Here is a 16,059-nt window from a genome sequence, read left to right on the forward strand (position 1 = left end):
TGATAACAGCAAAAATTTGGCCTGTATTATATATATATATATATATATATATATATATATATATATATATATATATATATATATATATATATATATATATATATATATATATATATATGTTTCCCCCTCTGCAGATTATTGTTCAGTACTTTCTGTGAGTTAACCACAAGACTGGAATTAGTTTCGCAGCTTATAAGCTGGGAAATTTTTCCTGCCTGGAAACATCTAGAAGCATATTAGAAGCATATTCCTATACTAAATCTCGATAAATTCATTTACATTTACAGGGCTCGTTTTAGTACTTACGGCTCTACGGACTATGGCTTTGCATCCTTTCCTAAACGAGGAAGACTGTAAAGCGTTTTTAACCTATAATTACCGATCTCAATACTTTGACCGAGAAATATTTTCATAGAATTGCAGTTGCAGCTTTACTACCATTCGGGAATAAGGAAAAACGGGCATGAAGGTGTCTGTACAACAATTCGAACCATCCACAACTTAACAGAAAAATCTTCGGCGCTGCATAAAAAACAAGTCCAGAACACATCAGTGATTTGATTTGCAATGGAAAACATACAGTGTAGTACGATTAAACGCCTGGAAATCCAAATGCAGCAAGGGTTCGTTGTATTACAAGTAATTTGTTATCTATATTATATTTGATAGCATGTATTAAAAGTTGCGACTAATTTATTTTTCTCCAAATACTTAATTTAATGTTATCAAATCAATTATTTGTCATTTCAATTGTTGTGTAAGAAGCTGATTATTAAAGTGGATATACGATATCAAAACTTTTCGGTTTGATCCATTATCAAGCAAATTGGTTGATTATGTTGATAAAGGAATGACTTACATGAAATTTTGACTCCCGTATATTTTCCAGTAACTCGGCAATCTCGTGCTGCTTCAGGACTGTAGAATTTAATGCCTAAAAACACAACACGATAAATGTATATAAAATATCAATTTATGTTAAAATATGTGATTTAAGTCAAGCAAATATGACTGATAATTACCCTTCTGGTCTTCTCGAGGTCAAACTCAACAGACTTGATCCTGTCCATAGATCGAAGAAGCAATTGTTCCTTCTCCACTGGAATTTCAGCAGGCTTCTTGTCGATCTCTTTCAACAAATTCTCGAGTTTCTGAAGACGCTGAACACATGGAAGGACCCTATCCTCTCCACTAGCAGAAGCTTCTACACTAGTAGGCAAACGGCTGTTTGATTGCAGTTCGTTTTCCAATGCATTGGATGGATATATGTTGGTTCTTCTCCTCCAATATTCGACACGTGCATTTTGGATAAGTGCAAAAAGCTTGAGCATAATTGATACTAAAGTTCTTGTCATATATCGGAAACCTCTCTTCACAACTTTCTCCTGGATGGAATCCAACCAATACATAACCAATGTACCTGATGCACAATTTGATAACAATAATTTTAGGCCAGCAAATGAGGAAATGGGGTTAAAATGTGGAAATTGTTCTAGTTAACTTTCAGCTTTCGTTTCGTACAAATTTCAGGTAATCGATAATTTTTTTTTTACAATAAAGCTGAGGAATCTTTATGGCGTGTTTCATTACGAAGAGGAAAAGAAAAGCCAAGCACGGTATCAACAGCATTGCCAGAAATGCATTGGAATAAAAAGAAAATAAAATGTATTTGTAGGCTTTACGGAAAAGGGAAAAGAAAGATGCATCGTCGTTTATTGGAGAATATAAAATAATAATCCAACCCAGCCACATTCGAATTTCAAAGTTAATTTACACAGAACTACAATAGTATTATAAAGAAAGAACTAACCATTTGGTCTTGCATTGCTATTTGAATTTCCAGCAACATTCATGTAGAAAAACTCATCTTCCGCTCCTTGTTCATTGTCACTATCTCTATCAACTGGACCGAAATGATCTTCGCAACTATAGTAGATACATGGATCTGATGTTTTGGCCTGCAAAAATTAAATCCATCAACACATGAGCATGTATGGATTGATTCATATGCATACGACATAAGGTCAAATACAGTGATTATTAACATGCAATGAAACTTACTTCTTCATGAACTGGGGTCAATCGTGAAATCACCTTACTATTTCGTCTGGTTGGAGAGCAAGGATCATCCCCGTCGGATCCTGATTCAGCTAGAGATGTATCACTGGACCGTCCCTGTAATTTGATACACCACAGATATTACAAAACATGGTTAATTACTTAAGTACATGATTAATTATACGAAATCATAATTTCGCACTTGCTACCTTCTGTGACCGGGTTCGTACATACGAGTCAAACTTCGTCCAATCACTAGCTACTTTGGCAATCTGCCTCATGCAAGTTGCTTCACCATCATAGACAAGCTGCAAATGAAAATATACTTTAGGATAGCCTAGCAGAATGATGCTAGTCCCTAGGAGTAATTTAACCACTGTAGTAACATATGTACCTTCATTATTTCAGGATCATTCCAAGGACCCTTATTAGACCTGAGGCAACCTCCCTCAACATTACAGGTGCATGATCCACCCAAAAAGTCGGGCAATTGACTGGGGAGAATTTAACAACTAGTTAGATGGTTTTTAACATGAAATTCCCTTCAGATGACGAGAGTCAAAAGCAAACCTTGGATCAATGACTTCCACTAGCTTCCCTAAAGATTTCGGATCCAAAACCTATAAACATAGACAATACATTACATTTGAAATCAAAATCAAACTGTAATAAATGGAAAAAAGGTGAAACAAGGCGCAAAATAAAAACAATGTATGACCATTACATGGATTTTTGCAATAGTTTTTGGATCCAGAAACTTCTGTGCTGCAGGCCAAAGGACCTTTTTGAAACCAGTTCCAGCATTAACAACATACATGCGGTGCAGAGTCTGATATAGTTGAAATGGTTAGAGACAAATATATGGGCTATTGATTGTGACATAAGAAAGCATATTCATGGTTTGTAAAGGAAAGGAACAAAATGGCTACAAACTAACAAAAATACCTCTGGATAATAATTATTGTCAATCTTTGTCACGGCTGCCAATAGACTAGCGGCAGTCGTCGTGAAATTTTTAATCCCCTGCAGTCATCGCGAGCATTTTATACAACATTAAAGTTTCATTCCAATGTTAGTCACAACACACAAGAGAACACTTAAAACTGCCAGCAGAACAATAACAGTCTCTGACTTCCGTAGGACTCAATTAACAGAATGTGGCATATTGGCATTCCTAATCTAATGATAGATAACCGTGATGCTATATAAAATTAGAATTGGATCATAGACTTAATGCCTCAGAAGTCAATTAGCATAAAAAATGGAGCAGATATTTCTTTCCAGCAGATGTAATAAGAAATTATTCGTAGATTTACTACAACACAGTGTTAGGTAGGATTATTTTTGAGGAATTGAATCAACATACCAGGCCATGTACATCCAAAATTGTAGTTGATGAGCAGATCCGTCTCTTAGCAGCGATGGAACAAGCTGGGAACTTCTCGTTTATAGCTCTCTCAAATTCCTGAACATGATATTTTACGTATCTTTCAATTGAAGTGACGCGCATTAGTTTACTTGGGTGAGCTTTTCCAAGCCTTTCGATGTAAACAGGTCTGCCTTCTCTATCAACTCCGTGATACCCTTGAGGATAATACTCCAAGACTTCTTCCAGCTCCTCGAATTTGAAGTCCTAAAAATCAATAATCAGTGAACAGTGTATGATAGCAATATTTCTGGAGCTTTCCTCCATGTGTGTGTGTGTGTGTGTGTGTGTGTGTGTGTGTGTGTGTGTGTGTGTGTGTGTGTGTGTGTAAACAGAGAGAGAGAGAGAGAAGGAGAAATGTATTAAAGATTCCAGACTCGTAACTACAAGGAAAAATGAGCATAAGCATGGAAAATATCAGCATTGTGATCATTTTCATTACCTGCAGGATGGTATCTGCTCCAAACTCCTTCCTCCAATCAAGCAATTCCTCCCACATCTGGATTGTCTTACTAATGTCGAAATCTCTAGCTTTCAAGAATCTGCATATTAAAAATTTCTAGTATAAGCTTAAAACACTGGATCTTGCTGCAGCAAAACAATGCTCAATCTAAAACTTTGAACATGGCTAATATGAGTAGGCAGGCACCCACCCGCTCCCCCAAAAAAAATATCTTAAAAGCCCCCGGAGAAATGAAAGTAATAAAATTGTCACTAGTAGATGTCAACAAATTTTCCAAACTATATTTATTACAAGCTCTGTTTACTTTCTTCTTCTCTTGCAACAAATGCTATCACTTGCGAATTCCATGGCAAATAAACAGCTAAATTTCTGGTTTCACGTCACTTGAAAATGAAAAGATTTAAGTATAGAAAAGCTACCGTGTGCGGTAAAACATATCGGAAGCAGAGGAAACACGATTGTAAAAAAAAAAAAAAAACTCACCTCAGCAGAGTATGATAGTCATCATGTATAACTGGCAATAAATCGCTGTCAATTAGTTTTTGACGCAGTTCACAGACAGCACTCTCCTCCCTTGGATCACGCAAGTCTTCAATAGAAACTGAAGGCACTCTAAAATCAACTTTCTTTTTCCCTCTTTTTTTGAGAGAATGGGTGAACTTGGTTGAAGCATTTAAGGCCTTCTTCTTCAGAGACCCAATCTTTGATCTCCTTCTTTCGTCTTCAGAGTATTCGTAATCTGATTTCCTCTCTCTTGTTTCATCATGCACCTCTAGTCCTTCTACAAAGGAAGTAAGAAGACACTATAATAATCTAAAAACAGCAAATGTGTCTAGAGACAAATCAAAAGACAAAGCTACGCACCTGACATTTCGGTCAGGTTCAGAAGGAAGAGGCTAACGGAGAAAATATCTGATCCTCAAAATTCAAGGCATTCAGGTCCCGAAACAAACCTCTCAAGTAGAACTACATCATACATGGAACAAACAAATTAGTATCACGGAATTAACTAAATAATCTATTCTGCTAAAGAAATGTTATGCAGGAGGGGTTAGAAATCAACTTGCACATAAAACAAACTTAACGATGCAAGTTATTCTAATTTAAGGCAAAAAATCTTAACCAGCTTCGCCTCATAAAACCACTTTAAATTAAATCATTGCCATTTGTCAGACGCACTAGGGCGAAGCTTTAAAATCCGCAATTATCACAACTTTGTCCGGCCTTTGCAATGTCATTAACTGTTGCATTTCTGTTCATTAAGTGTAATTAGATGGAGCTACTATGATCTGATTAATACCCAGCTCAACCGAAAATGGCCGATTAACGACAATTTATTGAGAATAGCTAAATATGTCATTGTCACCAATTCAACCCATAATTCAGAAAACTTAAAGGAAACTATAAAACTCAGACTTGGTAATCGAATTAGACAAGAAAAATAAAAAAATATTAGGCACAAAAGTCCAAGCAGGGGGGGGGAATAATTATTCCCATCAATTCATTGCACATCAACCATTTGTAATAAAACCAAAAAATTTCAACAATGCCACTAATTTTTTTTTTCTTCCCTCAGATCTCACATCGCATCAAATTCAGCACTTTATCCGGATAAGGAAACGCATGCATCCATCAATCGCCAGATTTAACAACATACAGTGACGACGATAAATAAAAATTAATGCGAAAAGAGAAGCTTACATAAACCCTAGTATCAATCTCAGCTAGATCGCAATCGCAGAAGCCTGTATAGCATTGATTCCTCTCGTTCCCCCAAAAAAAAAAAAAAACCTTAAAAAAAATCGAAGTTTCCCGAAAAAAGTACAGCGGAATTTCCTCGAGAGAAGAATCCTTCGCAATGGAGATCGAATGAAAACGAAAGATCTGATAATAATTAATTATTAATATATATAAAAAAAAACGGATGATGAAAAGGTTACGTATCGGCGTGTATGTATGTATATATGTATGTATATATATGTGGGTTTTCTCTCTCCTCTGATTTTTTGTGCTCTCTCTTTCTCTCTCTAAAACAAAACCAAATTCTGAAGCTTTTTCCAGCGTTTCATATTATTTTGTCCCTTTTTATTCTCGCTGACGTGGCCTCCTCCTTGTTTTTTTTTTTATATTTTTTAATTAATATTTAAATAAATAATATATTCCTTTTTTCTCCTTTGCTTTCGTTTTCAATTAAAGAGGAGCGAAAATAAAAGTGCTGGCGGTAAAATTGGAGGCAGCCGACAGGAGAGAGAGAAAGTTGTTTAACTGATTCTCTGACATTTATTAATTAAAAAAGGTAAAAAAAAATAAAAAAAAGTTACGGCGTGGTTAAATTACCCTTTTTAACCCTTTTGGATTTACCCGAGGCAGGGAAAAAGTCGTTGGTACAGTGAACCACTTTTGGGGTAGATAGTAGGGTTGTTTTTTGACCCGGAAAGTAGGTCAAATAGTTTTTTGACCCGGAAACAAAGTTAAATAGTTTTTTTTTTGTTTTTTGGCAATTACATAATAATTAATCTTATTTTGCAATGGTTTTATGAAAATAAAAAAATGAATTAAAATATCTTACCACATATTTACATTTTATATTGTTATTAAAGAAATTATACCCTACAAATTTGTTGATTAAAACGTAAAAAAAATGAATTGCATATCGTATTCACACTTTCGGAATTATTATTGTTTAGGAATATTTTATATCATTTTTAAGTATATTTTTTGTTCTAATAAAGTGTCGAAAGAATTTGAAAATTGAAAAATACAGAAAAATCAACGAAAAAATTGAAAATATATATTTAATGTACCTAATTAGACTGTCACAATAGCCCCACCAATTATTCTTTATATTGGAACATCAGAACTGAAAACAGAAATGCACTTACAATTAATTAAGTTAATGGGCCCGCTTCATTATCATACTTAGATTTACTCTTAAATTGGGATTATACTAATTTAATTACCAATAATCCATTTTTATAGTTTTAATAAAATTGCCATTATTAAGCTTTGTAGAAATGGTATTCTAATATCACGTGAGAATGATAATGTCATTAAATTCTTGTTGCATTTAATGAATAAGGGGTGTGATGGGTATTTAATGGGGGTAGGTTTTTCGTTATAAATTTATTAAGGGTAAAAAAATATGTTCTATCAATTTGTTTTGGGCAAATTACGGCAAGACCCTGAGATAAAGTCAAATTACGAAAACACCCCTCATATTTGAGTAATTACAACCACACCTCTATTATAAAAAAATGTCTTATAAAAAAACCCATTTTCACTAGATAAATTTAGCACCATAAGAGTGACATGCAAGACGGTACATAATTGAAGAATTTTAATACGATTACATAAAAATGATGAGTTTTTTTGTAATTTAACTTTATCACAGGGGTTTGACTGTAATATGCCTTTTTTTTTATAGCAAGAATCAAATTGATAGAACTATACAATACCTTCAAAAAACAAAAAACAAAAAAAAGTCAATACTTTTACTTAATTCAACTATTGACCGAATGATTTTTAGTAAGTCAATCTTGTAAAGTTGCAATAAAATTTGTTTTTTATATTTTATTTCCACTTATTGCTTATGCAAAAAAATTACAATATATATATATATATATATATATATATATATAGGATAAATTACGGCCAGACCCCTGAGATAGTGTCAAATTATGAAAATCCCCCTCATGTTTCGGTAATTACAACCATTCCCTCGACTATGTATTACCTTGCACGTCGGCCCTTACGATGTTAAATTTACCTATTGATTTGAGAGTAGTTGTAATTGCCCAACATAAAGCGTTTTTTTCGTAATTTAACCTTACGTCCATGGAGCATACAGTGATTTGCCCAAAATTATATAATAATCTAGGAAATGGGGCCCATGAGAAAAGTCAAAACATTTAAAAATAATAAATAAAATTGATAAGAATAATATCTAACTAAGCCAGTGTGGTTCAGCATGCTACCCTACTACTAAGCTGTAGTAAGCTTTTATCATGAGTGAGTATTGACTTAATTGTACTAGTTCTAGTAAGTCACTATCACTTATTTGAAGTTTATTCAATTTTAACTTTTTCGAAAAAATTAAATTTAAAAAAAAAATCAATCAAAAGATTTTATTCGGGCATATGGTCAGATTTTATGTCTTCATCTCTAAATTATACTTAATTTTTATTTTCACAATGTTTTTATGGGTGAATTACGAAAAACACCCTCATGTTTGGGTAATTACAATCAGCTCCTCAAATATGAATCTTTTGATTTTATCTTACACGTTCACCCTTATTGTGTCAAATTTAGTAAGATCTTTTAAATTATGTGGAATACTCTCTCATTTGTACCAGTTTTATCCCATTCGAACTCCACATTTTGAAACAAAGATGATTATAAGACGTATTTCGACTTGTAAATATCATAGTGTGGTGCATCAGAAACTGCATCTTTGAACAAAACGAATACAAACTAGAGAACGTTACATGGAATCTTGAAGATTCTGTTGAATTTGACATCATAAGTGTGAATGTGTAAGAAGATTCATATTTGAGGGTGATTGTAATACCCAAACATTAGGTTTTTTTTTAATTTTAACATTACCTCAAGGTTGGCCGTAATTTACCCTAAAACCAATTTATATTATAGGTTTTATAATTACAGTTTATAATTTTGAAAAATAAGTATATTGTAAAAAAAAAAAAAAAAAAGAGAGAGAAAAAAATTTGCATAGTTTTGGGGCAGGGGAAAGAAGCAGCTTTTTACATGAGCTGTATATATATAGAAGTAGGGGTGGGTTTGGTAGGGCAACCGTACCAAACCCGTCGAATCACTACCACTACCGAACTTTCGGTATTATAAAATCCATTGCCATTGCCCTGCTAAAAAGTTCGGTATACCGAAATTCGGTATACCAAAAGTTCGGTAGGATAGGGTATGGTAATGATAATTACCAATTTATGTTATCTACTATTTAAGTCTAAATTGAATATCATTTTTCAAAGCAATTCAAGGTATACATGTTTAAAATGTACAAAACTAGTTTTTTAAAATATAAGTATTCTAAATATATGTTCTTAATTTACCCAATATAAAATATTTCTTAAATAAAATTATAACATAATTTTTTTTAACATCAATTATATCATTAATAATGAAAGCAACTTAAAATAGTTTTGACATATCTAAAGAGTATAATTAATTTTAACTAATAGTAGTTAATTATGATACTATATTAACTTTTTAAATATGATAAATGAATTATTAAAATAAAATTTTATTTATTAATAATATTTCGGTACGGTAGGGCAATATACCATTTTAATAATATTGAGTGCCGTTGCCCTACCAAACCATTTCGGTAGGGTACGGTAATAATTCGGTAGAAATATTTCGGTAGAGAATCGGTAGGGCTCGGTAGGGCAACGGGTTGGTAGGGCAATTTGGTAAAAAAAACCCACCCCTATATAGAAGTATAGAACCCACATATTTAATGAGTAGATTCAATCAAAGAAGAAAACTAAAGTATGTATACAGCTCAATTGACATGTCAAAATCTTTAAATTTAATTAAAAAAAATCAATTTTTTTTTTTTTATTTCGGTAGGACGATGGAGAATAAAATAAATTAATGTCGCAATTTTTATTAGTAAGAAAATACATAGTTGAGGGGTGTGGTTGTAATTATCCAAACATAAGGGTGTTTTTTTTAATTTGACCTTACCTCAAGGGTTTGGCCTTAATTTAACATTTTTATGTTATATAACGTTAAAGCTGAGAATTTAAAATTAGAATATTTTTTTAATAAGAATTAGTAAAATAAAATGATTTATAATTAAAAAAAAAAGTAGATTAAAAATGCAGAGAAATTAATTATATGGGCAGAGTAGTACGTAATGCATTAATGAGGGTACCCGTTAAAAGTGAATGCAGTGAGTCAGTGATAGAGCCCTTGCAAAGGGCAAAAGGTGAAGGCAAAAAAATAAGCAGACACGTCATTTTCGATTTATTCTATGTTACTCTCTATTAATTTTCAAAAAAACCCCTTTATTTTGAAAAAATACATCCAGACCCCTGTACTCTGTAAATTTTTACATCCACCCCTATAAAAGGGTGTTAATGTAGAAAAATTACAATTGCAGGGGAATGGATGTAATTATGCAAAAATAAGGGTTTTTTTTGCAAATAGACCTTATCTCAGGGGCATTTGTAATTTACCCTAAATTTTAATTATCAGATTATATTTGTGTTTTAATGAAAATTATTTCTGGAATATTTATTTATTGTTTTAAAAAAAAAAAGATTCTCATTTTCGGATTGTGGGGCCAAGCTGGAAAAAAAACACACAGATACACATGGAAGCTAGATATTGCTAGGCTGGCTGTTTACTACTGATATATACGTACATGCAGGTTTAGTACTAGTTGTACTATGTGCTGTGATGTTTGGTCTATTTCAATGCACTTGATAATTGATTTTTTATTTATTTATTTTTAATCATAATATACTCCATCTTACTCATTGTACACTGATGAGCATTAAATAGGGTCCCAAATAGCTAAATGATTATGTAATTATTATTAAATAATTATTACAGGTGGAATCAATATAGTTGTCTGACAATTGCGTATTTAGGTAATTTCTGTGTTTTTTTTTTAAATAAGTAATATGATTGAAAATAAGATTTTATTCTCATAGCAATATAATATGAAATTATTACAGGGAAATTTACAGTTTTCACCCCTTAAGTTTACAACGATTTCACATTTAGTCTATTATGTTCACAAAAAACACATTTGGTCCCTCATGTTTTAATAATTTGATATTTTTGGTCGTTTTCGTCAATTTACCGTTAGTCCGTCAGCTACAGTAGTGAGGAACATACATTTGGTCTCTCATGTTTTAATAATTTGACATTTTTAGTCGTTTTCGTCAATTTAGCGTTAGTCCGTCAGCTACAATATGAAGAAAATTTGAAGGAAATGACTAAAAATATTGAATTTTTGAAATATGGGGGGCAAAATATGTTTTTTGTGAACATGGGATACCAAATGTGAAATTAGTGCAAACTTGAGGGATGAAAACTATATTTTTTTCCAATTATTATACGATTAAGTTGCATGTATAGGCTAATTTTCACACAATCATTACCACATACATACACGCAAATGCGCACAAAATATTTTATGTATCTACACACATTATGAGAATATATATAACCCTATATACCCACTAATAACCCGATAAAGTTCAACCTAGACCGTTTCTCCAGGTATATATATATATTTGGAAGTCCGATTATTTCATAGACTCGATTATTACTTCATAGACTCGCATCGTGAAATTATCATTCCACAATCCACACCATTTCAAAACAAAGAATACCACGAAGAATCAATTTTACCTACGAAAAAAGCATACAAATTCTAATAAAACGAAAATCAAAACGAACAATTCTCGTCCAAACAGAGTTTGCCTGTTCCACCATTCCAATAACATGAGATATAAGGAACTTACAGGAGTTTCAAGATTTCAGCACATGTTCTTCTGTTTAAGACTTTATTAACCCTAGCAGAAATGAAATATAACGCAACAAAGTTTGATTGCAATTTGACATATTACTGTAAGTTTAACCCATAGCATACTTCTGAGTCCATGATCGAGCAGTGTTCTCGTACTTGGCTCTATCAGTCTTGTACATGTGTGCAATCTCCGGCACAAGAGGGTCATCCGGATTTGGATCAGTCAACAATGAACAGATAGAGAGCAGCACCTGCGAAAAAAAAGAAGATTTTTTTTTTCTTTCAAATTCATATTATTTGTTAACACCCATAAATTCGGTAACATAAACGATAATAATAGCATTATAAAGACTATCCGATGTACTATATTTTCACATTTATCAAAACCATAAATGGGATGAACTTATCATTCAGACAAATTTATCCAGTAAGGCTTCGTTGGTTCCTAAGACAAGATTAGCCAATCTTTTATTCCATTATTTTCAGGTCGACCCGGAAAATTACTGGGTTCACCGAACATCAAACAAAGTCCATTATCTAATTCATCATCATCAATATAACAAAGTGGATGGTTAAAATATACAGGATACCGTGCATAAAAACCCATGAAAATGGAAGAAAATAATAAATTCAATTCAGATAATACCTTTGATATTGTAAGGGCAGGGCTCCACTGCTCTTTGAGGATATCAAGACAAATACTACCATTGCTGTTGATATTCGGATGGTAAACCTTAGTTTTGAAGGAAACCTGCTCACAAGAATCAAATTCATACATTACAAAAAACACTAAAACTAAGAAAACTTCGTTCAGTCTACTCTGCCACACCACAACATCTCCACATTCAACAAATTACACTAACAAATAACAATCAAATGATCAATACTCAATCCTGTAAAATACGATCTGATTAATATCACCATTCGCCAAGAATCATGGAAAACATGAACTACCAATGAAAAGGTTGAAATTAAAAATCAAGTGCACCTTCGGTGGTTTGAATGGATAATCAGGTGGGAAGTGGATCGTCACGAGAAACACCCCTCCGGCGAATGGGCTGTCTGAAGGACCCATGATGGTAGCTTGCCAGTGGAACATATCCTCACCAACAGGACCTGCACAAAGTTACAAAATCTGGATGAGCTTACAATAAATAAATAAATGCCAATATAAAATGCTTCAGAATATCAGATGTAAGATATTGCAAATTTGCAATAACACCCCTACTTAAATATGAAAATCCTTGATTAGCATTTCCTGCAAAATATAAAATGCTTCAGAATGATTGAATACCAGCACTGCAGGAGGCAGGGGGGTCCTTTTGCAAGTCCTTCAATTCTTTCTGGATTCTTTTGGAAGCCATCGCGTTGTTCTTGAAATAAAGAGCACCTACAAAATTATTACATACAGAACAAAATCAATCCGTGAGGGATGTTAAACATAATACAAATCAAGCAAAGTCATCCTAGTATGGACAGAACCAACCCTATCGACGCTACTTCCCGGAAAATCGGGAAAATTTGAAAGTATGTACGAGAAAAACGAGAGGTCGTAAGAATTAAGGTGGCCACCTGCACCCTTATCATTTTTAACTAAATCTATTTCGTCATGATATATATGAAGTTTCAGACAATAAGGTGAATATGAAAATTTAATCTCACACACTACAACCTCTAAATTATTTCCTTAAAGTCGATTGCAAACACCAACAACTTTTCGAAACAAGCAATTATCTCAGGTTTTACCCAAAATCACCAACCTCTAAACGAACAAAATCTTATGCAAACACAATCATCATTCACCCACATCCAAAAACAGCCAACCGACAATATAAAAGGCATTCACCCAATTTTTTTTCGTTTTTTTTTCCAGTGGCATAGAAAGTAATTAAATAACCCAAGAATGTATAAAAATTGCATACAGAGAGAGATACATCTACTGACGTCCAACCAATTACAAACCCTAATCAACAAAAGAACAACTATTCACATGCATTATAAACAAATAATTAAATAAAAAATCTCAAAATATTCCCACCGGCCTCCTTAATTCTCATAATCATATCACCCAAAATTAAAATTAAAATAAAATAAAATAAACGATTTCATTTCACATACGCCGCACGCAAACACAAAATCGCATCACCGCCATCATCCAACCACATAAATAAACACAAACATAAACGATTTAAAAAAAAAACAAAAAAAAAACCCATACCCTAGAAATCAAACATGCATGAACACCACTCCAAAATCCACCAACAAATCAGATTAAACGAAACAAACAGATAATCTTACCAACTATAAATAAACAAACAAATAAAAAATTGGGGGAGAATTTCTTACGGTTACGCACCCTCGGCGAGAGAGCGAGAAAAACCTAATTGAGGAGGAAAAATGGAAAATTGGGGCTAAGAAGGAATTAAATACAAGAGGAGGAGACGCTTTTCGCTGCTTTCTCTCGCTTTGCATCAAGGGAGAAAATAAAGATACGATGCGTCCGCCTTTATATACACTCTCCCCACGTGTCACTCCCTTTGGCGGTGCAGGTGGGCCCCACCTAAATATTTTCCCACACGTGTTGCATTTTATTATTTGTTTTCTCAGTCGTACTAATCTCAACATGCTTTTGCCGTTGCATTATTTTTTTATAAAAAGGGTAAATTACAAACACCCCCCTAATGTATGGTCAAATTACAAAAACACCCCTCTTGTTTGGATAATTATAACCACACCCTCAACTCCTTAAAATTAGTGGAATCTTCGAGATTATATGGAATATTGTCACTTTTGTACCCGTTTTATCCCGTTCGAACTCTACATTATGAAACAAGATGATCATAATATGTGTTTTTTAGCTTGTATATATCAGTTTGTGGTGCATCGAAAACTGTATTTTTACACAAAATGAGTACAAACTAGATCACATTATACGGAATCTAGATGATTATGTTGAATTTGACACCATAAGGGTGGAGGTGTAAGAAAAAATCATATATGAGGGTAGATGTAATTATCCAAACAAGAGGGGTTTTTTTGTAATTTGACTATACCTCAGGGGTGCTTGTAATTTACCCTTTAAATAATAATATTTTCGCACACGTGTCAGATTTATTTTTGTTTATGTTAATTTCCATTTGATTTTTTTGGTGCATGGAATTAAAATTTAAAAGCCCTCTATTTTATTTTATTTTATTTTTATTATATATATATATATTTAAATTACTTTAAGATCAGTCATCAAGATTTGCTGGTAGCGTGTTCTCCACGAGAATTCAGAAATTCAATTAAGATAAATAAATAATTTCCTATCATAAATTGATAAATCTTATTTTATTATTGGGGTATTAGAATCACTTTTTGGAAAAATTAAAAATTAACATATTCTATACTTTTAATTAGTGGTGGGTATTATTAAGGCATCATTTGCTATTGCAAATAATTTAATTGATTTAATATTAGTTATTCTTTTTTTTTTATGGGCCACAATTTTTTAACAATTATCCAATGAAAGCCCATCCTACTTATGGGCTTTACTGTTTTTAATCATAATAAATTAACAAGAATTAAATGGGTATTTGGGTTCTTGTAAATTGGAATATTTATATGAATTATAGACATATATATGTATGTAACTAAAAATTAAACATATTAGAATAACATGAAATATATATATATATATATATATATATATATATATATATATATATATTCCTTGTATTTAACTATGTTTATATTTACACGTCATGTAGAGTTTTGAAAAAAGGTCATTTTCAAACAAAATTTATTTAATATGGAAAATGAGTTGGATTTAGGTATATTGGATAAACTATACCATATAATATGGTTTAATCCTATTTTGCATTCTTGAAATGGAATATTTCGGCAGTTTGCACCTTTGGAAAAAAATTAGTAGTACTTTGCACTCTCAAAACATAATAAATCATTCACAATGCACTATGAATTGAATATTTAAAACTTAATAAAAGCAATATTTCATTTTATTTTTTTGTTTTTTTTTTGTTTTCAAGGTGCAAAATAAACATATTAAATTGTTATGAGTAGGGGTGCAAGTTGGAACGGATTTTCCAATTTCTGCCAGTTCTGATCCGAAAAGTTCCAATTTTGGAATAACTTTTTTCATTCCGACTTCCGAAATTCTGATTTTCGAAATTTTCCGATTTTTTTGGATTGGAATTGGAATTATATAAAATAAATTTGGAATTTCCGATTTTCGATCCGATTTAATTCCGAAATTAATTCCGAAAAAATCAGATTTTTTTTCCGAAAAATACACCTATAAATAGTATATATTATATAATACTTATTTTCTGAAAAATGCACCTAGTTTTGTTTTAGGATTTTGACATAATGGATTGTTGTTAGAAGTTTTATTGGATATTATGCATTGTTTATTTTTATATATTTTTTTGAACTGAAATTTAGTAGTTATTAGTTTTACTTTTATCGATGTGGATGTTCTTATTTTCGAAAAATTATAAACATTTTAGAAAATTTCGGCTACGTTTTGAAATTTTAAAGCTTATGTGATTTCCAATTTTTTTCCGAAATTCCGAAATTTCCGGGCCTTAT

The 16,059-nt window shown here is 32.2% G+C and overlaps 2 protein-coding genes across 4 annotated transcripts; both read right to left on the reverse strand.

Moving 5' to 3' along the window:
• Positions 1 to 205: 205 nt before the first annotated feature.
• LOC105962107 (phosphatidylinositol/phosphatidylcholine transfer protein SFH13) lies at positions 206 to 6,029 on the reverse strand. Its single transcript, XM_012986389.2, has 15 exons — positions 5,649 to 6,029; positions 4,812 to 4,913; positions 4,431 to 4,728; positions 3,927 to 4,026; positions 3,425 to 3,691; positions 3,004 to 3,081; positions 2,783 to 2,887; positions 2,629 to 2,678; positions 2,453 to 2,552; positions 2,268 to 2,366; positions 2,062 to 2,175; positions 1,811 to 1,958; positions 1,023 to 1,420; positions 860 to 934; positions 206 to 522 (listed from the first exon to the last, which is right to left on the reverse strand). Exons 2-15 carry the CDS (start codon positions 4,816 to 4,818, stop codon positions 502 to 504), a joined length of 1,860 nt encoding a protein of 619 aa, XP_012841843.2. The 5' UTR covers positions 4,819 to 4,913; positions 5,649 to 6,029; the 3' UTR covers positions 206 to 501.
• A 5,313-nt stretch (positions 6,030 to 11,342) lies between these two features.
• On the reverse strand, positions 11,343 to 14,028 carry LOC105962106 (ubiquitin-conjugating enzyme E2 5B). Of its 3 annotated transcripts, none has more exons than XM_012986388.2 (5): positions 13,813 to 14,028; positions 12,761 to 12,856; positions 12,455 to 12,582; positions 12,113 to 12,217; positions 11,343 to 11,717 (listed from the first exon to the last, which is right to left on the reverse strand). In XM_012986388.2, exons 2-5 carry the CDS (start codon positions 12,828 to 12,830, stop codon positions 11,574 to 11,576), a joined length of 447 nt encoding a protein of 148 aa, XP_012841842.1. In that variant the 5' UTR covers positions 12,831 to 12,856; positions 13,813 to 14,028; the 3' UTR covers positions 11,343 to 11,573. The 3 variants fall into 3 exon arrangements, with proteins under 3 accessions (XP_012841842.1, XP_088678309.1, XP_088678310.1); XM_088822183.1 differs by having other exon boundaries at positions 13,823 to 13,944; XM_088822184.1 differs by having other exon boundaries at positions 13,685 to 13,934.
• Between the last annotated feature and the right edge of the window lie 2,031 nt (positions 14,029 to 16,059).

Source organism: Erythranthe guttata, chromosome 8 (genome assembly GCF_056151865.1).
Source record: "Erythranthe guttata isolate IM_541 chromosome 8, IM_541, whole genome shotgun sequence".
NCBI classification, from domain to species: Eukaryota; Viridiplantae; Streptophyta; class Magnoliopsida; order Lamiales; family Phrymaceae; genus Erythranthe; species Erythranthe guttata.